At 40.4% G+C, this 25,370-nt stretch overlaps 1 protein-coding gene across 1 annotated transcript in view; it reads right to left on the bottom strand.

Annotated features, from left to right (window-relative positions):
* The window catches only part of MANBA (mannosidase beta), a 124,325-nt gene that overhangs the window by 13,929 nt on the left and 85,026 nt on the right, over positions 1–25,370 (bottom strand). The window contains exons 12-14 of the mRNA XM_043871280.1: positions 24,572–24,790; positions 18,893–19,057; positions 3,653–3,797 (exon numbers count right to left, since the gene is read on the bottom strand). Of these exons, the coding sequence (XP_043727215.1) occupies positions 3,653–3,797; positions 18,893–19,057; positions 24,572–24,790 (529 nt within the window). The remainder of the gene's footprint in view (positions 1–3,652; positions 3,798–18,892; positions 19,058–24,571; positions 24,791–25,370) is intronic.

Below are 25,370 nucleotides of genomic sequence, written 5' to 3'. Positions count from 1 at the left end.
AAAGGAACTCATTTGGGTCAGTTCTAATGAAATGGGTGAACCTAAAATCTATCATGCAGACTGAAGTAAGTAAGAAAGAGAAACGTATTGTCTGAAAATAAAGTGAAAGTGTTGGTTGCTCAGTCGTGTCCGACTCTGCAACTCCATGGGCTGTAGCCCACCAGGCTCCTCTGTCCATGGAATCCTCAAGGCAAGAATAGTGGAGCGGATTGCCATTCCCTTCTCCAGGAATCTTCCCAATCCAGGGATTGAATCGTGTCTCTGCATTGCAGGCAGATTCTTTATTATCTGAGCCACTGGAGAAGCCCAATGTTGTCTATTAATGCATACATATGGAATCTAGAAAGATGGTACTGATGAACCAATTTGCAGGGCAGAAATGGAGATGCAGACATAGAGAGCAGACCAATGGACGTGGGTGGAGGGGGAAGAAGGAGAGGGTGGGACGAATGGAGTAGCATGGAAGCATATATACTACCATATGTAAAACAGATAGCCAATGGAACTTTCTGTGTGACTCAGGGAATTCAAACCAAGGCTCTGTAATAACCTAGAGGGGTGGGAGAGCTTCAGAGGGAGGGGACATATGTATAGCTATGACTAAATCATGTTGATGTATGGCAGAAACCAATGCAATGTTGTAAATGAATTATCCTTTAGTTAAAAACAAATTTTAAAAAAGATGTGGTATATGTATAGATAGATGTAGACATATATGCCATGGAATATTATATGCCCATTAAAAAGTATGAAATTTTGGCATTTGCAACGACGTGGGTGGGCCTGGGTGGGGAGGAGTATTATGCTTAATGAAATACATCAGACAGAGAAAGACAAATACTCCATGTTATCACTTACATGTGTAGTCTAAAAAACAAAACAAATGGATGAATATAACAGAACAGAAACAGACTCACAGATACAGAGAACAAACTATTGGTTATAAGTGGGGAGAGGGAAGGAGGGAAGTGCAAGATCGGCATAGGAGTTTAAAAGGTACAAACGACTATGTACAAAATAAATCAGCTACAAGGCTGTACTGTAGGGCACAGGGAATACAGACATTACCTTATAACTTTCAAGGGAGTATAATCTACAAAATTTTGAATCACTATATTGTACACCTGAAATTAATTGTAAATCAACCATACCTCAATAAAAATAGATAAATAATAAGTTAAACAATTAAAAAAATAAAGTTACTTAAAACTCGAAGGCTCTTTTTTCCACAGGCACAAATCCTGAGTGAAACAAAACAACAACAATCACAAATATGTCTGGCAGGTTCAGACTGATGGGGGAACATCCAAACTCATGACAATTAATGACAGTTCCTAAAATACAGTTAGAAGCTACCAAGAACCTTCAGAATGTTGTGCCTTGTTGGCATGTGCAGTACGCTAAACCCACAAACTATAAACAGTATTTCAACATGCCTCCTCTTCTTCACAAAACACTGCATCGAACAACTTCAGAGAGAGGTATACAGTGAGAGACATGGAGAGGAAGGGGAGAGGGGGAGATAAGAGGGAGAGAATGGGGGTCACTTTCAGAATTCACCAGTGCAAGCTTTTGAGATGGAGGAACAGCTAGAACTAATTTCTAGCTGTTGAGGTTCAGCTAGAACTAATTTCTTTAGGCTTTGCAAAATTTTGACTCTCCAGTACTTCAATTCCAACTCTTAGTATTTCCCCTTAAAAATAACAAGGGGGAAAGGTGGGGAGGCCTATCAAATTAGAACTACGAAATGAACTAGAACTTAGAAAGCTCTAGGAAGTTTTCTCATAAATGGAAAATGACTCAAACCTGAGATAACTTACATACTCTAATTAGGACATTCATTACACAGAAAAGACTTCAAACGTGAGTTTCCAGCCATGGAGGCCAAAAACAAATGACAATCAGGAGAACAGCAATTGAAGCAAAAAGTCAGTGATACACACTTCAGTTACTAAACAGTGAGACCTCTGAGAGATGGTGACCCTCTCCTCGAAAGCACTGACCTGCCAAAGTTTAGAAAGCAGGCAAATTCTTACTCTAACATCATACTCTTATACCCTTTCTGAAAAGCACAGAGTCATTTAAGGGAAGAGTTACAAGCCTGAGCTCTCCCATTTCCTGAACTGAACTCAACTTCAGAAGACACCACCTCATTCACAGACAGGTCTGTGAATTCACTCTAGGGCTCCTAGAGTCTCTGAACAATATCTCTCTGTCCAGTTTAAGCATCCCAGAGAGGCCATTTCACTAGCATCTACTCCTGGGGCTGCTGCTAAGTCACTTCAGGTGTGTCCGACTCTGTGCGACCCCAAAGACAGCAGCCCACCAGGCTCCCCCATCCTGGGATTCTCCAGGCAAGAACACTGAAGTGGGTTGCCATTTCCTTCCCCAATGCATGAAAGTGAAAGTGAAGTCGCTCAGTCGTGTCCCACTCTTAGAGACCCCATGGACTGCAGCCTACCAGGCTCCTCCGTCCATGGGATTTTCCAGGCAAGAGTACTGGAGTGGGGTACCATTGCCTTCTCCAATCTACCCCTGATTCTCATTCAATACCCTATCTCCGGTTGATGTTGATAAAGAGGCTGATCAGGGAAACCTGACCAAGACTGCAGTTCCCTGCAGGAGATGATGAGCATTCATCGAAACACGTGGGGAAGAAAGCCCATGATCTGCACTCACAGCTCAAGAGCCTCACCCAGCGAAACCGCCCTTTTACTTTATGACTTTGCCTCATTTTTGACCCAAAACTTTTGTTCATATCATTAACTGAACTTGGCTTCAAATCACCTCCAGTGGTTCATTACTACGCCTTAATTTTTTTAATGCACCAAAATAGACGAAATAATTCAAACAGCAAGTACCACGTCAGCCATCTCACCAGTTGCTCAACTGAACAGGTCCAACTGACAACCTTCCTACTTGTACTTCTGACTCGACTCCCTTTCCCCTCAAGAGACAAACAGGGCAAAATAAAGATGATCGGGTGAACTTGGAGGGGAATCAGTAAAGGGACATTTTTAAGGTTTAGCTGGGTTAGACTTTCCCACATTTGAATTCTCCTAAGCAGAAGAGGTGCTGATGTAAATCTCCTTTTGTCCTGGGAAGTCCTCTTAAATAAATTCAAAATTCTAAGCAACAATTAGAAGACATGTGGCTGAAAGCGGGGCTTCGCAGGTGGCACTAGTGGTAAAGAACCCACCTGCCCATGCAGGATATGGAAGAGACACAGATTCGATCCCGCGGTTGGGAAGATCCCCTGGAGGAGGCAACCCACTCCAGGATTCTTGTCTGGAGAATCCCATGGACAGAGGAGCCTGGCGGGCTACAATCTATAGCACCGTACAGAGTCGGACATGACTGAAGCAGCTGACCACGCACACACGTGGCTGAGATGTCCACGCGTGAATCTATCCCCTTGTTTGCCTGCTTTTGTGACCGCACAGAACAGAACTCATAGTGAGGCTGCCTCTCAGGCTCCCTGAAGATTGTGAAGGCGGGAGAGGTGGCCAAAGGTCAGACACTGGCAGCTGAACAGACTCCCCTCCCCGGAGTCCTGCTTGGGTTCACCGGACGCCTCCAGCTCTGTGCTGACCCAGCCTCTCCCCACAGGTTTGGCTTTTCTCTCACACCCAAAGAATGCTAAAACACTCACCCAGAGAGGACCAGGAAGGAGCCTGCCAGACGTCATTCAGCTGCCAATAAAGCGCCCCCATGGTGTGCCCTTTTCCACTCACTATCTCGTTGCGACTGCGACGGTAGAATTCAGTTTCTGTTTTGACACACTGGGCCTGCATCACCTGATTCGGGGGAAAACGGTAAAACACGGGTGTTTTCAAATGAACTTATTTATGAAACAGAACAGACTCACAGATACAGAGAGCCGACCTGTGGCTGCCAGGGGGCGGGGTGGGTTGAACTGGCAGTTTGGAGTTCGTAGATGCAAACTATTAGACTTAGAATGGAGTTAAAAATGAAAAGGTCCTGCTGGATAACACAGGGGGCTTCCCTGGTTGCTCAGACAGTTAAAGAACCTGCTGGCAATGCAGGAGACCCAAGTGCAATCCCTGGGTCATGAAGATCTGCTGGAGAAGGGAATAGCTGCCCACTCCAGTATTCTTGCCTGGAGAATTCCAAGGACAGAGGAGCCCAGCAGGCTACCATCCAATAGGGTCGCAAAGAGTTAGACACGACTGAGAGACTAACACAACAATAACAATAGCACAGGGAACTATATTCAATATCCTGTGATAAACCATAACAGAAACTACGAAAAAGAACATATATAACTGAATGACTTTGCTATGCACCAGATACCCACAGCATTGTAAATCAACTATAACTCGATTTTTTTAAAAAAAATTATTCAAGAAAAGAGAAGCTTAATCCATTTCAAGACAAAAACAAAACCTACACAGGTGTGTTTGTTTGAGGTAGGCTGTCTAGATCTGAGAAAATAAGAGGCTTGAAAAAATTGGGGAATTTAATTAGCACTCTACATACCATTATTATACTAGATCTGGGACCAACCCTATGAGAAGGTCTTATTTATAATGGCTAGGTTTGGGGGGAAGCATGGTGTTTGGTTTATCATAACAATGGGTAATCATGGAAATAGGACGGTGTAAAAGTTCTTTGCCACTGATAGTGGGGGCAGTGACAGAAAACAAAGACCACAGAAAACAAAACAGAGCAAATGCTTTATGTAGTCAGATACTAAATTTCGGGCAGTGAGCAGTTTTACTAACACGTTTGTGGCTATTGGGCCAGCCACTCCAGTATTCTGGCCTAGAGAATTCCATGGATTGTATAGTCCATGGAGCCACAAAGTCAGGCACAACTGGGCAACTTTCACTTTCACTTTGTGACTATTAAGAAAATACCTTACAGGAAACAAACTTTATTATGACTGATATTGTCAAATTCCTAACCCCTTTTTTCTAGTCAAGCAATTGTTTTTATACATTACTTTGATAATGTAAAACTTATGAGTGCAATTCCTTCATCATAGTAGAACAGATGTTAATACTGCAACAAGTGGTAATACTGCAACAAAGAGACAAGTAAATTTAGTTCTTGTTTAAGAGCACAAAAGAACTTCATATACAGCCCTTAATTACTGTCATCATCACTGAAAACCCTATCTCCTTTACTGCTGCTGTTACTGACACTGCAAGTATCACATCTCTTAGCTTGGAGCTGTAGTTCAGAAAGGCTCACAAAGAGAAGGTCAGCGGCCTCATAGGAGAGGTCACCAAGGAGAGCCTGGAGAGAGAGAGCTTCAAGGAAAAGGACAGTCTTAAAGTAGGGCCTGGGATTTCACAGAAGAGGAAAAAGAGGGACGCACATATGGCCACTGGAAGACTAAGCTCAGAGGCCTTCCTAAAACATGAGAAAAGCTCCAGTGAGGCTAACACCTTTAGACAGAGGAGGGCTGGCTAGGGAGGAAGTCACAGATGAAGTCAGAACTTACGAGGCAGAGCTGTAACACTCCAGAAGGGTAAAGCAAAGAGAAACCATGGCCATTCAATAAATATTTAATAAGTACCTACATTATGTGTTACATGCTGCTAATGGTAAGCCACTCTCCCAGCAAAAAAGAAACAGCCCATCCTCCTGGAGCTTACTGACTTGTATAGAAGACAGGCCTTACCCAAAGAATCACACAACTATATGGAAACTTTGAACAGTCATGAAGACTAAGAAAGAGAGCTACACGATGTTAGGAGCCTAAACAGCAGGGGAGATGGGTCTAGCTGAGCAGTGGAATTGGCCTCAAAGTAGAAAGAAAAAGAAAGGGGGCAGAATTCTGCAGCAAGAGGGGACATTCATGATGAAAGCAGAACGCACAGCCAAGAACTGAAAGAAGGCAAGGCAGCCTGAGCCCAGAGAGCTGGGAGCAATGGAAGCAAGCCTGGTGGGGTGCAGGCCCCAGAGCTGGGAAGGTTTGGAATGCATCCTAAAGGCAACTGCAAGTCACAGAAAGCTTTTAAGCTAAAGGGTGAAGTGATCAGACCTGCATTTCCAGCAGTCAACTGTGATAACTGAAAGCAGTCAAGAGACTAGAGTGGATTTAGGGAGATCATTTAGAAATCTATTACCAGCTTCCAGGCAAGAGGTGACGCTAGCCGTGAGCAGATAAAGAAATGCCTTTCCCATTCAGGAAGCAGACCATTGGGACCACAGCAATGATAACAGGCAAATAACACTCCAAAGAAAGTAAGAATCTCACAAAGAGAAGGGGGAGGGTGCCAGCTCAAAAGGACCACAGGATACTACCTGAATCTATCAGTCTATCACTAAGTCAAGGAGTGAAACAGAAAAATAGGCTGAAGAACTATGATCTATGACAGTCAAGTTAATCTGCAATTATGAGCTAGGCTGGGACCTAGGACCCTTTACTGGAGTACTGGCACCTGACAAATGTCTTCTCAAGCAACAGAATACAAAGGAACAACAAGGGACTAAAACCTACCTCAGACATGCACAGTTGGAGCAAATTATGAACAATAAGATACAAAAAGGCCACAAACCAACCATTCATTTCTGAGATGCTGGGAGCAAAACCAGGGTACCACACATGACCTCTGCACACAGCACCACCACGGGGGTGGGCAGACCACCTAAAACTATGCCTCCCGCCCAACTCACCAATCGGCCTCCACCCTCACCCACATTTTAGGAGCCAGGGAACCTGTTACTTGTTTTCCCTCCCTTATGCTGCAGCACAAATCTCAACAAAGCCTTGCTGAATTCTCATCCGACCTCATCAATTTCTATTGATTAAAGAATCCATACCCAGATGAGTAACAGCTAGACTCGGGATGTCTATACAAGTTCCTTATAAAAAATAAGGATCTTATCTGAGCTAAACTAAAGAAGACAGAGAGTTATCTACATCTAGGCCTGGAAAGCTAGGCACAGAGAAATCAAGTTCCTTCATTAAATGTTCACTGTTTGTTGAGTTATCAAAATCATTGTTGCAGAAAAATTTTTATAAAGTTCTAAATTTTTAGAAAATAAAGCAGGCAAATGAAATCTCATTGTTGCAGAAAAATTTTTAGAAAGTTCTAAGTTTTTAGAAAATAAAGCAGGCAAATGAGATCTCAGTAGAGACAGGGCAGCAGCAGTTAGAAGCCATGCCCACTGCAGATCCTACATCATCACATCAGTATGGAAAGCAGTCTTGGTGTTGTTTAAATTCGATAATATCTTACTTGGACCCCCAAATAATGTCCCCAACAACCAAGCGAAAATTGGCCCCTGGGTACAAAATCAAGCCAGTCCCTGCTCTGCAGCATGCACGCCCGAGGCTTCTTGTTCTCCTCCTGAGATTCCTGAGCAATCATTAAAGGCTTTATGGACTGTGTGTGAAGGGGTCATGGGAAAAGATAAGGAAGCCTTCATCACACCAAACAGTAACGCGTAGAGAGGGGCAGTCTGGTCACCAGACAGTCCAGGAGTGCTGGCCTAGCCCCGACAGGCTGAGCAGGAGCATCTGATGGCGACCACCATGGACACTCTGCTTTGGGTGCTGGCCCACAATTCTGGAATTCCCAGGACCTGAAGTATCGTCAAAGTTTGGGCCATTCCTGATACACCAAGAGAGCCAAAGAACCTGCAATACTCTGCTATGGGACTCCACTCCGCGTGGACTCGTGAGCAGAAGGGAAGGGGAGGTGTCACTCAAGAAGTTTGGGATTAGAATCGCTTTCCTTGCATCCAGGTTTATAAAGCAGGGTGAACAGGAGAAAAGTGAAAAATGGAACTTTGAGGTGGGAAACAAAACATCAGTGTATACCAGAGTAGGAAATCAGGTCATCTCTTTCTGGCAAAACTACAAGCTTTGAAGACAAAGCCATACTCATTGAAACAGTCATGCTCATGCTTAGTTAGATCTAACCCAAAGGACGATTAGATGCTTTACTGATGGCTTTGGTAGAGGTGACCTGCATTTTCTTCAAGGTGAATTTAAGCTTCTTTTTTGGAGGGAAAAAATGCAAACAGCAACAATTTCTTTTCTTTACAACAACCCAAATTCCTTCCTGATCTTTGTTAATATGTATTGTAACTCATCATATTGTAACATAATGTAACAAATATTGTAATATTTTGGCCATCTGATGTGAAGAACTGACTCATTGGAAAAGACCCTGATGCTAGGAAAGGCTGAAGGTGGGGGAAGGAGACGACAGAGGATGAGATGGTTGGATGGCATCACCGACTTGTTGGACATGAGTTTGAGTAAGCTCTGGGAGTTAGTTATGGACAGGGAAGCCTGGCATGCTGCAGTCCATGGGGTTGCAAAGAGTCTGACATGACTGGCAACTGAACTGATCATAACTCGTATGCATTTATAGTTTTGAATTCTACTCAGTTAATTTTCACCTATGTACACTTCCATGAGAGGCATCGGCATTTTCTATACATCTCTGTGCTTTAAAGAGTTATGTAGTTATAGCTTGAGGAATCATTCCCCAGTGATTATTAAGCATTTGAATGGTTTGCAGCTTTTTCTTTAACTACAAGGATTAAGAACATTTTATGTTCAAACTACTTTGCTTCTTGTGCTGTCTCTCTTGTCAATATATGACAACATAATGTCATATGTCAATATATGACAAAATAACATGACCATACAATGTCAATATGATGTGTCAATATACGACACATTTTATTTATTTATTTATTTATTTTATACGACACATTTTATTTATTTATTTATTTTATACGACACATTTTAAAGGCCTGGTTGCATGCTGCTCTACTATGTTCCAATTGAGAGACTGCCATAAACTGGTAGCCTGCAGGCAGGGCTCAGCCCACACAAGTTTTAATTGGCTCACAGAGCAGGTACTTCTTGTCTCTAGCTGTTGGTATTGTAGTTTAGTGTCTTAACTCAGGGCCTGTATGCTCCATTTTGCCACAACCCCCAATATTCACACTCTCGTGCATTTAAATTACCTGCCGGGCTCCTACAAACATTTGAGGTTTCAGTCCCTAAACCATTCCAATTCTCAGAATCACCTGCAAAATATATTTATTTCTGTTTATCTAACCATTTCCGAGCTGTCATTTACCTTGTCTGGCTTAATAGATAAGCATTAGCAATCCTTTTATACTTAGAAAAAATTTTTAATGCAAGCAAGACTCCTAAGCCTTGCTAGGAATGAAAGAAGAGCACTAGGGTAAGCCCTACCTCACAGCCGATCACACCGGAACTTCATGTGAAAGTGACGACCACGGCTCTGCAGGGCCCCGGGCTCTGTCATGCACACCCTGGAGTACCCTCCACAGACAGCTGGTGCCATGCCTGGAACACGGATCTGGGTTTATCCAAACCAGTGGGTGCCAGTTAGGGCTAATGAATGACACCTTTGTTCATAAAAATGCAGAAGACCATTGCCCACTGTCCATCTTAAAGGGAAAACGTACAATCCTACTTGCCGGGGAAAAAAAATCTCTGCAACTGCCTCTTTTCCTTTAAAAATTGTACCCATATTTGTACATTCATGCATTTTTCTCCCACAGAAAACAATCTTTACATGTAAGGATAAATGCTTAGTCATTTCCTAGGTTACTCAGGCCCACTGTTAGCAGACAAATATTTTAGTTTCAGAAATACGCCTATTTTCAGCAGCTCGCTTGATTACACTTACGAAATCAGTCTCCTCAGAGAAACACAGCATGGGAAAAAGAAATGGGACCAGGACACCAAGACCTAGGTTCCAGTTGCTGCTATGCCACTATGATAAAGGTTTCTGTGTACAAAACCCCGTTCTCCCTTCCTCCAGAGTGGCAGCGTTATACCTGGGTTACATGCTCAGAACCACACCTCTGCCTTTGGAACTAGGAGTAACCATGTGATAAGTTCTCCTGATACAATGGTGTTTATATGCTAGATTTACTTAAAATTATCTTGACAATAATAATCTTCCTATAAAGCCACTTTTAAACTGGATATAACTCATGCCACACAACTTACTCTTTTACAGTTTACAATTCATTGGTTTTTAGTATAATCACACGTTGTGCAAACCTTACCACTACATAATTTCAGAGTATTTTCATTATCCTTCCCCACAAAATTCTGTGTTATAATACAGTATAATACAGTGTTATTCCTGTATTATACTGCTCATTCTTCCCTCTCCTCTGCTTCTGGAAACCACTCATCCACTTTCTGTCTCTATACATTTGCCTATTCTGGACGTTTCATGTAAGTGGTATAACACAATATATACAATACAATTTGTGACTGACTTCCTTCAGTTAACCTAAAGTTTTCGAGGTTCGCCCACGTTGGACTACGTACCAGGACTTCAAACCTTCTTATTCTGCTGGATACTATTTCATTGCATGGATATGCCACATTTTGTGTATCCACTTATTGGTTGATAAACATTTAGATTGTTTTAACTTTTCAGCTATTATAAACTTTGAGGCAGAGCTTTTTGTGTGAATATGTTTTCCATTTTCTTGGATACATCCCTAAGAGTAGAATTTCTGTATCCTGTGATAATTGTTTTAACTTTTGGGACACTGACAAACTTTTTCACAGTAGCTGTACCATTTTATTAATACATTCCCACTAGCGAACCATTTGAGGTTTCTAATTTCTCCACATCCTTATTGTGATGGTTATAACTTTATGTGTGAATCTGACTGGGTTAGGGGACGCCTACTCAGGTCACAAAGGGTCGAACTGAGAGCGCGCACACACAGACACAGCTGGTAAACACTATTTCTAGGTGTGTCTGTGAGGACGTTATCAGTGATTCCATAGACGAAGAAGGTCGGTCCTCATGAATGAGGGTGAGTGTCATCACTGGCAGCTGACGGCCTGAATAGAACAAAAGAGTAGAGGAAGGGTGCATTCTCTCTCTTGAGTTGAGACAAATCTTCTCTAACTCTCCAACACTGGAGTTCCTGGTCACCGGACCCTGGGACTCCAGATCTTACAGCAGTGGTGCCTTGGTTCTCAGACTTCAAGCTGAATTATACCACAGCCTTTCCTGGTTTTCCTTCATGCAGATGGCAGACTGTAAGACTCCTTGGCCTCCATAATCATTTGACACAATTTCTGTAATAAATTTCCTCTTTTACATATCTATGTGCTAAGTCGCTTCAGTTCTGTCCAACTCTTTGTGACCATAGGTACTGTAGCCCACCAGGCTCGTCTGTCCATGGGATTCTCCAGGCAAGAATACTGGGGTGGGTTGCCATGCCCTCCTCCCGGGGAATCCTCCAGACCCAGGGATCGAACTCACGTCTCTTATGTCTCCTGTGTTGGCAGGTGGGTTCTTTACCAGTAGGGCCACCTGGGAAGCCTCTATCTATCTATCTCTATGTATCATATTTGTTCTGTTTCTATAGAAAACACTGACCAATATACTTAACCAATATTTGTCTCTTTTTTCTTTTTTTAAATTCCAGATATCCTAGTGGATATGAGTGGTATCTCATTAGTTTTGATTTGCATTTTCCTAGTGACATACTGTGCATCTTCTCATGTACCTACTTGGCCATATTCACTGGACAAATGTCTATTCAAATCTTTCACACATTTGTATATTAGGTTGTCTTCTTCATTACTATGTTGTAGGAGTTCTTAATATGTTCTGGACATTAGATCCTTATTAGATACATGACTTGTAAATTTTTTCTCCCACTTCATGGATTATCTTTTCACTTCTGTGATAGTGTCCCCTGACACACAAGTTTTTAATTTTGATGAAGTCCAATTTAATTTTTTCTTCAGTTGCTTGTGCTTTGATGTCACATCTAAGAAACTGCTACCTAATCAAAATTCACAAAGATTCACACCTATATTGTCTCCTAAGAGTTTCACACATTTGGATCTTTAATCCATTTTAAGTTCATTTTTGTATATGCTGTAAGGTGGAAGTCTAAATTCCTTCTTTGACATGTGGTTATTCAGTTATTCAAGCACCATTTGTTTAAAGCACTACTCTTTCTCCATTTTATCATCTTAGCATCCTTGTAGACAATCAATTGACCAGACGTGCTGATTTTTGGACTCTCAAGTCTATTTAATCAATCTATGTGTCTGTCCTTTGTTAGTACCACTGTGCCTTGATTACCGCAGTTTTGTAGTAAGTTTTAAAAGCAGGAAGTGTGTCTTCCAAATTTGTTCTTTTTCAAGATTGTTTTGACTATTCTGAGTGCCTTGCATTTCTATATAAATATTAGGATCACTTTGCTCATTTTTCCAAAGATGGTAGTATAAATTTTGATAGGAGTTATGCTGAATCTGTAGGTCAGTTTGTGGAGTTCTGCCATCTTAACAGTATTAAGTCTTCAAATCCATTAACACAGAATATCTTTCCATTTCCTTCATTTCCATTGCTAATGTTTTGTAGTTTTAGTGTGCAAGTCTTATATCTCTTCAGTTAAATATATTCCAACGTATTTCATTCTTTTTGATACTATTGTAGATAGTATTGTTTACTTAATTTCACTTTCAAACTGTTTATTGCTTAAAATATAACTCATATTTGTATATTGATCCTATATCCTGCAAAGTGGCTAAATTAATTTACTGGTTCTAATAGATTTTAGGTAGTTTTTATGGTTTTCTATATATAAGATTATGCATCTGCAGATATAGCTTTTACTTCTTTCTTTCCAATTTGAATGCCTTTATTTCATTTTCTGGCCTAATTGTGCTGACTAGAATCTCCAGTACAATGATGAACAGAAGGGACAAGGGAAGGCTTCTTTGTCTTGTTCCTCATTTTAGGGAGGAAGCATTCTTTCTTCCACTATTAAATTTGATATTAGCTACGGGTTCTTCATAGATGGCTCTCTTTCAGGTTGAGGGAGCTCCTTTCTAGTCCTAGTTTGTTGAATTTTTTATCATGAAAGGTTGTTACATTTTGTCTAGTGCTTTTTCTTCATCTACTGAGATTATCACATATATCGTTGTTTTTCCTTCATTCTATTAACATAGTGTATTATATGCCACTCTTTATACTGTTTCCCTATCTATTTGCCATGAAGTGACGGGACCAGATGCCATGATCTTAGTTTTCTGAATGTTGAGCTTTAAGCCAACTTTTTCACTCTCCTCTTTCACTTTCATCAAGAGGCTTTTTAGTTCCTCTTCACTTTCTGCCATAAGGGTGGTGTCATCTGCATATCTGAGGTTATTGATATTTCTCCCAGCAATCTTGATTCCACCTTGTCCTTCTTCCAGTCCAGCATTTCTCATGATGTACTCTGCATGTAAGTTAAATAAGCAGGGTGACAATATACAGCCTTGATGTACTCCTTTTCCTATTTGGAACCAGTCTGTTATTCCATGTCCAGTTCTAACTGTTGCTTCCTGACCTGCATACAGGTTTCTCAAGAGACAGGTCAGGTGGTCTGGTATTCCCATCTCTTTCAGAATTTTCCACAGTTTATTGTGATCCACACAGTCGAAGGCTTTGGCACAACATACTAGTGTGTAATATGCAATGTTAGTAATCTCACTTTCATTCCCTTTCTTTACCCACCCTACCCCCTAACTTAAAAGTTCAACATGTTCTGGATCCCCACCACATTTGCTTACCAAAAAGGAAACTGTCTCAGAGTAGCAGGTATCAACACCTGGGCCTACCGCATAGGCTGTTTTTTTTCTTTGTTCTTATGATCAAGTCATTTGCAATGTAGTAGATAAAATGGATCCCTAAAGTACATCCACAAACTTCTATCCCTCATTACATGCTCAATAAATATGTGAAGAATAAACGAAAGCACTAGAGGGGGCTATAAGCTAAGGGGTTAGTGAAGACAGTCCACAGCCCAGCTTCCTCTCTAGCTGGCTAGCAAGAAGCCATGGTGGTCGAGTAAGTCGCCTAACAGATTTGTTAATGTAGATAGTCCCCAAACTAAGCAGCGAGATCTGTGTGACAAGCTTAAGACAGTGTGCCTAGGTATGTAGGTTATTTGGAATACAACAGGTTAAAGTAGGAGAATGAAAAGTAGGGCAAGATTATTTTGGAACATTAGAAGAATTAAAGAGGTAAGAGCCTAAGGGATGCCTTTGTGGTTGTAAGATAGAGAGAAGCCAAGGAAGGATCTAAATGTATAGAAACTTATTGCACAGCTTTCTCAGCCAAGAGTTTTCTGAAGAGTGCACACGAAATAAATTCCTTAATAGAATGTCTTAAAAATTGGCACACAGGCAAGCACCCTGGTTCTTCAGAACAGTATAACAGATTATGAGAACAAGATCAAGAGGTGGGAGTGGGAACAGAGAAAATGGACCAAAGAAAGATTTACTTTTTTGTATGTACACTAAAGATGACTGTTCTAATATGAAAATAGTAAGGAAAGAAAAACTTGTTAACAACATTTCCTAACAGTTCCTGTCTATACTCAGTCAAGAAAGTCCAACACTAAGGACAAAAAAAAAAAAATCATAATTCTGATTTCTTTCATCTCAGATCCATCAAGTGTCAGAAAGTCTCAAGGTAGAACCAACAAGTGCAGTTCCCAGCCAATGCCTGATAGGAAGCTCATACTTAAAGGATCAGACAAAAGTCATCACCAAGAAAAACCACCAATACATAATCCCACTGTACACCAGTTTCTGGGTTTCCCAGGTGACTCAGCAGTAAAGAATCCACCTGCCAATTCAGGAGACACAGGAGATGTGGGTTTGCTCCCTGGGTCAGGAAGATCCTCTGAAGAAGGGAATGGCTACACACCCAAGTATTCTTGCCTGGAAAATTCCATGGACAGAGGAGTCTGGCAGGCTATCCATGGGGTCACAAAGAGTCAGACACAACTGAATGGCTGAAATCATACACACTCCTAACTGTGTACCTCCAACGTTCATGAGTTTGGAAATAACAATCATTTCCGTTAGTTCCTTGAATGTGTTTTGAGGAAACAGAATAAAGTGACCATAATAAAATGAACAGCTGGGAGGGGGAAAGCCAGCCTGAAAACAACAGCTGAAAAGGTTCCCACATAACACACACATAGGAATAGGGACCATCCTATTTCATATGTCAAGACTGAGATACTTTTAAAGAATACTGGCTATGAAAAAGTAATAAGGGTGAACTACAACACTTGAAAAGGGACAAATATCTGTACCACAACTTCTTTATCATCTATCAACAGACACCTAGGTTGCTTCCACGGCCTCACTATTGTATACAATGCTACAATGAACACTGGGGTACGTGTGTCTTTTTGAATTATGCTTTTCTGGGTAAGTCAGAAAGAGAAAAACAAATGTCATATATGAACACATATATATGGAATCTAGAAAAAATGTTACTGATGAACATATTTGGAGGGCAGGAAGAGAGATGCAGACAGAGACTTGGGGAAACAGTGCAGGAAGGAGTGTGTGGGACGAACTGATAGAGCAGCGTTGAAACATACATTACCATGTGTAAAACAGATAGCTAATGGGAAGCTGCTATATAACACAGGGAGCTCAACCAGTGTTCTGTGACAATCTAGAGGAGAGCGATGAGGGTGAGGGTCGCAAGGCAGGGAACATGTGTATACTTAACGGCTGCTCACACTGATGTATGGCAGAAATCAACACAATGCTGTAAAGCAATTAGCCTCTAATTAAAAATTTTTACACAAGGAGAGGATATGTATGTATACTTATAGCTGATTCATGTTGGTGAACAGCAGAAACTCACACAACATTGTAATTATCCGCCAATTAATAAAATTAATTAAAAAAATTATCACCAAAAAAGGGACAAATATCAACAGAATCCTTAAACTTGTGTTCTATGAAGTAAGTTTATAAATTACATATCACATGAGCAAAACTTCTTGAACTAATACTAGTTGAAAAGTTAAAATTCTCTTCATCAGTTTGTTCCAATAAAGAACACTGTTCTGGCTGACAGTTTTCTGTTTCAACTTCCATCCAGGGTTTTGTGTTTTTAGACAGGAGAAAACTGATGAGAATAAGCTTGAATAAAAATTGGAACATTCTTAGATGCTGACATGCAAAAATTAAAACGTTTAATACATTACTTCAGATCAACTCATACGATTGAGATTAGGTTCTTCCCTTCTCTCTCAGAACTTGAAACAAGTTTAGCAGAAATATCAGATAAATGAGCAGCTGCTTTCAAATAGTCTTACTTGGTGCATTCACAGGTTCATGAAATAAAATAGGCAAATGTAAATATTAAGATGAAAATATTGTCTAAAATCCAGGTTGTTCTTTTCTTTAGGAGTTAAACATAACAGGGATGTAGAGAGCAGACATGTGGACATGGGTGAGAAGATGGGGATGGTGGGATGAACTAGGAGACTAGGTTTGACATACATAGACCACCATGTGTAAAATAGCTAGCTAGCGGGGACCTGCTGGACAGTACAGGGAGCTCAGCTCGGCGCTTGTGATGACCTAGAAGGGTGGGATGAAGGGGAGGCAGGCCCACGAGGGAGGATATATGTATACACACAGCAGATTCACTTCACTGTATAGCAGAGACTAACAGTGTGAACCAGTTATACTCCAAAAAAAAAAGTCAAACATACATTCATCACATAACTCAGCAAGTTTACTCATATATTTCTACTCGAGATAAAGTATGGGTACAAAGATGTGGATGCAAATACTCATAGTAGTACTATTCATAATAGTTAAAAATGGAAAATAACCCAAATGTACATCAACTGATGAATGGATAAGTAAAACATGATCTCCATACAACAGGCAAAAAAGAGAAATCAAGTACAGTATATGCTATAATATGGAAGAACTTCAAAAACATTATGCTCGGTGAAAAAAGCCACATACCAAAGAGAGATATTATATGATTCCAGCTATAAGAAATGTTGAGAAAATAAAATCTACAAAGACAGAAAGCAAATTAATGTTTGTCGAAGACTGGAAGTGAGAAAGGAGAGTGATCACAGATGGGTAAGATGGATCTTTCTGGAGTGTCAGAAATGTTCTAAAATTGGATTATGGTGATGGTCACATGACTCAACAAATATACTAAAAATCACTTAATTGTACACTTAAAACAAGTGAACTTTATGGTATGTCAATTATACCTCAACAAAGTTATTTTTAAAAAATCTAGTAAGGTGCATAATATGAACAGATCTTCAGTGTATAACTCGGTGAATTTTAACATATGTATACACCCATGTAACTAGCATCCAGAGAAAGACACAAAATTTTTTAGCATTTCAGAAGGTTTCCTTGTACCCTTTCCTAATCATAAGGCACCAACTTCCTCCACAAGAGTGGTTACCACTGATTTGCTGTATATCACCTTGATTCATTTTGTCCACAGTGAAATTTCAATGTTACTTTTGCTCAACATAATGTCTGTGAGATTTATCTGAGTTGAAGCTGATATTAGCAGTTCATTCTCTTTTTTATTACTGTGGAGCCCTCTTGGGCTTCCCTGATAGCTCAGTTAGTAAAGAATCCGCCTGCAATGCAGGAGACCCCAATTCTATTCCTGAGTCGGGAAGGTACCCTGGAGAAGGGAAAGGCTACCCACTCCAGTATTCTGACCTGGAGAATTCCATGGACTGTATAGTCCATGGGGTCACAAAGAGTCGGACACGACTGAGCGACTTTCACTTTCATTCCACTGTGCACATATTCCACAATTTGTAAGTTCTTCTGTTAAAGAACATTTTGGTTGTTTCCAGTTTGGGGGTATTATGAATAAACATGCAATGAACATTATTTTAGATGTCTGTTGGCAGACATATGCACTTGTTTTTCTTGGGTACACAACTAAGAGTAGAAATGCTGATTCAAGGAGGAAGCACAAATGTTTAGCTTGGGTACAAACTGCCTTAAAATCTCCCAAACTGTTTAGACAAATTTCCAGTCCTACCAACAATGTCTAAAAGTTCCAGCTGTCCCACCTCCTCACCAACAGTTGGTATTGTCAATCCTTCTAATTTTAGCCACTGTGCTAAAATTACATTGTGTACACAGTGTGTAGGAGTATTCTGGCACGGCTCTAATTTGTATCTCCTTAATTAAGAATGAAATTGACTGTATTTGCATATACTTCCTGACCATCTGGTTATCTTCTCTGATGACGTGCCTGATCAAGAACTGTGTCCATTTTTAACCGGTTGTCTTTTTCTTATTGCTTTACAGAAGTGCTTTATTCTAAATACAAATCCTTTATCAGATATACATACTGCAAACACTGTTCCCCAATCTGTGGCTTGCATTTTCTCTCTCTTGATGGTGGCTTTGATACACAGAAGTGTATAGTTTAACGAAGTCCAATTTATCATTATTTTCCTTCATAGTATTTTTTATGTTCTGTTTAAGAAACTGCCTATGCCAAGGTCATGAAGATAATCTCCTACGGTCTCTCCTAGAAGCTTTATTGTACTACCTTTCCCAGTTAAGTGATCATTAATTAATTTTTGTATATGGGGGTCACAGCTCATTTATTTCCCATAAAGACACCCACTTGATACAGTACTGTTTATTGATAAGACTATCTTTTCCCACAGATGCAATGGCATATTGCACCAGTAGTCAGATGACTGTGTCCTACAGGAGTCTGTTTTTGGTCTCTCCTTGTTCCCTTGTCCCATTTTATCCTTGGCAAATGCTACTTTAGACTTAATTACGGAACCTTGATAGTAATCTTGAACTAGGGAATATCTGAATACACAATTTGTTATAGAATTCTGTGAGCTATTCTTGTAAGAAAGACAAATGCCAAAAATTTTACTATCTCAGGTTTTACCTGTCATCATATCTCTATTTTGAAGAAGATCATGTTTTTTTAAATCAGCAAGATGAAACCCTGAATATTTTTCACCACAAAAGGCTTACAAACTCTACAGGATCTCTTACATTAACTGCAGGTAGCTGCTGAAGCTTAGAATGAAAATGGCTTACCTGAGTAAGATAAAGAGTGTCTTTGAACCTGCGTAGTTGATCTGCACTGTGTGGGAGCTTGAAGTGAAGTTCAATCTGCTTAAGCATTTTATTGTTACCATCAATCAAATGTTGCCGATGAAGTGCAAACCTGCTTTCGTAAGACCAGTCCTCTTCAGAGGAAACCTTTCGAGTAAAGAATAAGAGATTCAAACTGGGAAGTTAGAGGAGTGAAACTACCCTTTTCCAAATTGCTGGCAAACTTGGAAAATAATACACACTGGAAAAGAGCTCAAGGTTTGTTCTGGGACCAACCTCACATTTTAGGCATCATATTTGTTATTAGTGCAAGACTAGCCTTACTCTATCTATTTGGTATTTCTATCAAAAGGCTTCTCTCATCAAACCATGTTTGGTTTTTTTAGAATATTCATTATGTACGTTTAAAAATGTCATCTCATCAAAGCATGGAAACTGTCAAAACTGAATAATAAACTGACAATAACATTCTTTTAAAACTGTCAATTCTTTAACAATAATATCACCAGTAAGATGATAATTGCTTAGCATATACTCATTTGTTTCTCACTAAATATATTTGATACATACACATTTAATTTTGATATAGTTGAATATACAAACCAACCAATGATATTCTTTTCTGCTAATAATAAAACTTCTTTTCTTAACTTATAGAATCTTTCCTTTCCTTTGAGAAGCTATCATCTGATCAAGTAAAAAGACAAAAACAAATACCACACATTAGTAGTGTACCTTTTAAGGGAAAAAAAAGCAATAGTTCTGGCTTCTAGGCCTGTGATTTAATGAACTGTTAGCATGTGACAAAGATGTAAGACAACTGCTGGCTACATCTGAAAATATCAGAGTTTAATTTTAATCCAAGCTACACAGAGACTGAAAAAACATGTTCTGCTCCACCCTGAAAATTAGAAAACTCAAAAATCCCTGCTCATAAAATATGACTTATAAGTCCCAGTGATCATGCACAGACCAATCCGCTTAAAAAGGATAAAGTTATTCTTTAGGAATTTATTTATACCAAAATACATGCAATGTACACTGGCCATACTTAAGGAGGGTGTTTTTCCGAACTGAATTAATTTTTGGAAAATGTTACCACCACACAGTTCAGAGAACAGTAATTACTCCTATTACTCATTTGAGACAGAGGTATTAGTATTTACAGTCATCCTGTACACATTCGAGATGCACAAGCCTTTACCAACAGTGGCTTTTCCTTCTTTCTATGCTTCCTTCTTTTCAAAGTTGGAAATTTCTCCAGGCCTTTGAGCCCTCTGACTGCTAATAATCTAAATGTAATAATAAAATAATCATAAATCTGATCTGTTATGTGGGAAGCTTTCTACCATCTGGTGGCTATGCTTTGAAATTCTTGTAAATTTCAGCTGTAACAATGCTACAGCCAGAAAACAAGTCTATATTGTCTCAGTGGGTCAGGAATCCGGGCTCAGCTTAGCACGGTGCCTCTGCCTCTCCCAGAGGCTGCCTTCATCTCGAGGCTCCACTGGGACAGAGGTGGGGAATACTGCCTGAAGGACTGAAAGATCTATCTGACTGATATTCTAAAGTTCTGAGCACATGGTGGATAAGTAGTTACTTATTCAGTGAATATCCAGAGTAGCGGTTCTCAATCCTAGCTGCACATCAGAACCCTAGGAGAGTTAAAATAAGGAAAGAAAAGCTCACACGACACCTTAGAACAAGTGAATCCAAGTTTGGGGGAGTACAGTCCAGGCGTTAGTTTTTTAAAAAGGAAACAAACCAAAGAAAAACATCTGAGAGTGATTCTACGGTATATTCAGGGTCTACATCTACGGCAAAAGTGTCAGATAAGGCTCTAATTGCTTTCAAAATATTAACTCATTTAATCATCATAACAACCCTATGAGTGAGTACTATTATCACCCAGTTTTACAGAATGAGAAAACCAGGCACAGAAAAATTAAGTTACTTGCCCAAGATCCAAAGCTAGTTAGTGTAGTCTAGCTCCAACTTTCATTTAAACCATATGGCTAGCGTTGACTATATGAATAGTAACAATAGCTTACATTTTAAGAGCTCATCACTATGTATCAAGAACTGCTGTGTTTCAGTGTATTAATTTAGTGTTTATACACAGTCACACAGCACACATGCATATCAGATGCGCACACACACAAAAAAACAAACACTCCTTGAAGTATCTGCTACTATTAATCCCAATTTGCAGATGAGAACATTGAAATTCAAAAAGAATGAATAATCTGTTCAAGGCAATATAGCTAGTGTATAGAAGTTCTAATACACAAATGCTGATCAGTTTATTACAAAACCCAGGATTAGATCTGATAGAGTACCTGAAGAACTATGGATGGAGGTTCGTAACACTGAACAGGAGGCCATGATCAAAACCATCCCCAAGAAAAAGAAATGCAAAAAAGGTAAAATGCTTGTCTGAGGAGGGCTTACAAATAGCTGAGAAAAGAGAAGTGAAAGGCAAAGGAGAAAAGGAAAGATACCTCCATTTGAATGCAGAGTTCCAAAGAACAGTGAGGAGAGATAAGATAGCCTTCCTAAGTGATCAATGCAAACAAACAGAGGGAAAAATAGACTGGAAAAGACTAGAGATCTCTTCAAGAAAATTAGAGATACTAAGGGAACATTTCATGCAAGTTCAGTTCAGTAGCTCAGTCATGGTCAACTCTTTGCAAACCCACGGACTGCAGCACACCAGGCCTCCCTGTCCATCACCAACACCCGGAGCTTGCTCAGACTCATGCCCATCCAGTCAGTGATGCCATCTAACCATCTCATCCTCTGTCATCCCCTTCTCCCTCTGCCTTCAATCTTTCCCAGCATCAGGGTCTTTTCCAATGAGTCAGTTCTTCGCATCAGGTGGCCAAAGTATGGGAGCTTCAGCATTAATCTTTCCAATGAATATTCAGGACTGATTTCCTTTAGGATTGACTGATTTGAGGACAGAGGATGAGATAGCTGGATGGCATCATCAACTCGATGGACATGAGTTTGAGTAAGCTCCGGGAGTTGGTAATGGACAGGGAAGCCTGGCATGCTGCAGTCCATGGGGTCACAAAGAGCTGTGTGAGAGTCCAACTGTCACATGCATCCATGGCCACTGGAAAAACCATAGGTTTGACTAGATAGACCTTTGTTGGCAGAGTAATGTCTCTGCTTTGTAATAGGCTGTCTAGGTTGGTCATAGCTTTTCTTTCAAGGAGCAAGCATCTTTTAATTTCATGGCTGCAGTCACCATCTGCAGTGATTTTGGAGCCCCCAAAAATAAGATCTCTCACTGTTTCCACTGTTTCCCCATCTATTTGCCATGAATTGATGAGATCTGATGCCATGATCTTAGTTTTCTGAATGTTGAGCTTTAAGCCAACTTTTTCACTCTCCTCTTTCACTTTCATCAAGAGGCTCTTTAGTTCTTCGCTTTCTGCCATAAGGGTGGTGTCATCTTCGTATCTGCGTATCTTGATTCCAGCTTGTGCTTCATCCAGCCTGGCATGTCACATGATGGACTCTGCATATAAGCTAAATACACAGGATGACAACATACAGCTTTGATGTACTCCTTTCCTGATTTGGAACCAGTCTGTTGTTTCATGTCTAGTTCTAACCATTACTTCTTGACCTGCATACAGGTTTTTCAGGAGGCAGGTGAGGTGGTCTGGTATTCCCATCTCTTTAAGAATTTTTCAGTTTGTTGTGATCCACACAAAGACTTTGGTGTAGTCAATAAAGCAGAAGTAGATGTTTTTCTGGAACTCTCTTCCTTTTTCAATAATCCAGTGGATGTTGGCAATTTGATCTCGGTTCCTCTGCCTTTTGTAAATCCAGCTTGAACATCTGGAAGTTCACGGTTCACATACTGTGGAAGCCTGGCTTGGAGAATTTTGAGCATTACTTTGCTAGTGTGTGAGATGAGCGCAATTGGGTGGTAGTTTGAACATTCTTTGGCATTGCCCTTCTTTGAGATTGTAATGAAAACTGACCTTTTCCAGTCCTGTGGCCACTACTGAGTTTTTCAAATTTGCTGACATATTGAGTGCAGTACTTTCACAGCATCAAATTTTTTCATGCAAAGATGGGCACAATAAAGGACAGAAATGGTATGGACCTAACAGAAGACGAAGATATTAAGAGGTGGCAAGAATACACAGAAGAACTATATAAAAAAGATCTTAATGAGCCAGATAACCACAATGGTATGACGACTCACCTAGAGACAGACATCTTGGAGTGAGAAGTCAAATGGGACTTAAGAAGCATCACTACAAACAAAGCTAGTGGAGATGACGGAATTCCAACTGAGCTATTTCAAACATGGAAACTTACATTACCGTGGGGTGGGGGAGAGGGGGACAATGGTGGGACTGCTGAGAACAGCTGCCACTTAGACCTCACTGCCTTGTACAGCATCATGGCTGTGTTCCCCAGCCCGCTGGCGGCTCAGAATGCCTCACTTCACTTCAACAAACTTCGAGTGGCCAGAAAGAACTATGACCTGAGGATCCTGGAGCAAGCCAGATCCCAATAAATGGAGAAGAGAAGGGACCAGCATGGCAGGGGTTGGAGCAAGGTGGAGGGGGTCAAGGGGCCCCATCAGACCACAGACAGAGGCAGAAAGTAAGATGAGGTCCACAGACAGTCACTAGACTGGAGCCTAAGACAGTGGGGATGAAGACGGAACAGACACACCGAGCCTGGACTCTTTCTCACTCCCCTGCCAAGGGCCCCTCCTTCTCCCTGGTTGCCCATGTCTGCTTCCCTCTCTTTCCCATCCTCTTCTATCATTTTTTATCTCTTCTCTCACCATGAAATTAACTCCTATTTTTTGGTCAGGTAGAATTGAGAGGGTCCCATACTCCCCCATTCTCCTATTTTCCTTACCATTCCAAGCTCCCTTTTCTTTTTTGGTCTTTATGAATATATTTATATGGACAGAATTAAGAAAAATTGACTTCCCCTCTCACCCCATCTTGTCTCCCCAAACCCCACAGAGGTTAAACTTGGGCCTCCTTCCACACCCCCAGAACACTTGTATATTGTTTGAGGTTTGTGCCGCAGTAACAGACATGGTATTTAGTTGCACATACAGATGTTTGCTGGGTATATTCACCGCAAATTTTTTAATTAATCTGACTTTTTGTTTGTTGGGGGATTCTGTGGGGTGAGGTTGATTTTGTTTTTAAATATTAAAAAAAATTGTCATTGGAAAAAAAAAGGGATGCTACAACATAATAATATCAGACAAAGGTTTATTTACTCATTTCTCTTACTGTAGCAAACTATCCAGTTCTGAGTATCCGTAAATAATAAAAACAGTTGTAGGACACATAGAAAGTAGTAAGTGAACGTAATTTTCATGTATTTCATGTAACAAGCGAGGCTTAAGGAATCACTGGCTTCCCATTGAATTTTTAAATGCTCTTGAAAGAAGGTAAATAAAAGCAATATGGAAAAGTTATAACCCACAAAATGATGACTATAACAGTTTAGAACCCCAAAAGTTAAGGATAAAAAGTTCTTTTCTATTATCTTCTTCCTAAAGTTCTGTTTAAACAAGAAGTACATTTCATTTGACCTTCTGAATCACACTGAGGAAGTGCCCATAGTCTACAATTCTGAATCCCCAGTAAATCAAAGATGGCTTACCTTTTCTAATGTACTGAAGGAAGGCCAGGACTGATATCCATACTCAGATACAAGTCGAGCTTTGGGGAAAGTTCTCCAATCCCAGCAGTCACTCATATAATCATAAAAATGTACGTCCCCATAATTCAGGTCATAGGGGTTTGGAGAAAGCCAACCTTCTGCAGTGGTTTTGGCCCCATTTGTAGGACTGGATGTGATAAAAGGACGAGTCTGGTCTCCCTGCATTCAGAAATAAAATGGTTTAAAAGATAATATTTTCACCCAGTAAAGTACAGATCACTTACTTCTTTAAAAGTATTATCAGGTCCCTGAAATGCCAAGTTGTTGTCATTTAGTCAAGTAACTGATAGAAAAATGATAGAGCCACCTATATTCTTCTACATTTGACAGCCACCAGCACATTTCTGCTGTTTGCCAATCTTCCATATCTCTTTTTTATTTTAATTTAGCTGCATAGAGTCTTAGTTGTGGTATTCAGGCTCTAATTCCCTGATCAGGCATTGAATCTTGCCCCCCCTCGAGCTCAGAGTCTTAACCACTGGACCACCAAGGAAGTCCCTCTTCATATCCTTTCATAATGCTGTTGCTGCTGCTAAGTCGCTTGCTTCAGTCGTGTCCGACTCTGTGCAACCCCATAGACAGCAGCCCACCAGGCTCCCTTGTCCCTGGGATTCTCCAGGCAAGAACACAGGAGTGGGTTGCCATTTCCTTCTCCAGTGCATGAAAGTGAAAAGTGAAAGTGAAGTCATTCAGTTGTGTCTGACCCTTAGTGACTCCATGGACTGCAGCCTACCAGGCT

Source organism: Cervus elaphus, chromosome 17 (genome assembly GCF_910594005.1).
Source record: "Cervus elaphus chromosome 17, mCerEla1.1, whole genome shotgun sequence".
In the NCBI taxonomy this organism is placed as follows: Eukaryota; Metazoa; Chordata; class Mammalia; order Artiodactyla; family Cervidae; genus Cervus; species Cervus elaphus.
Note: the sequence above shows the minus strand (reverse complement) of the source record. Positions and strands in the feature narration are given on the sequence as shown.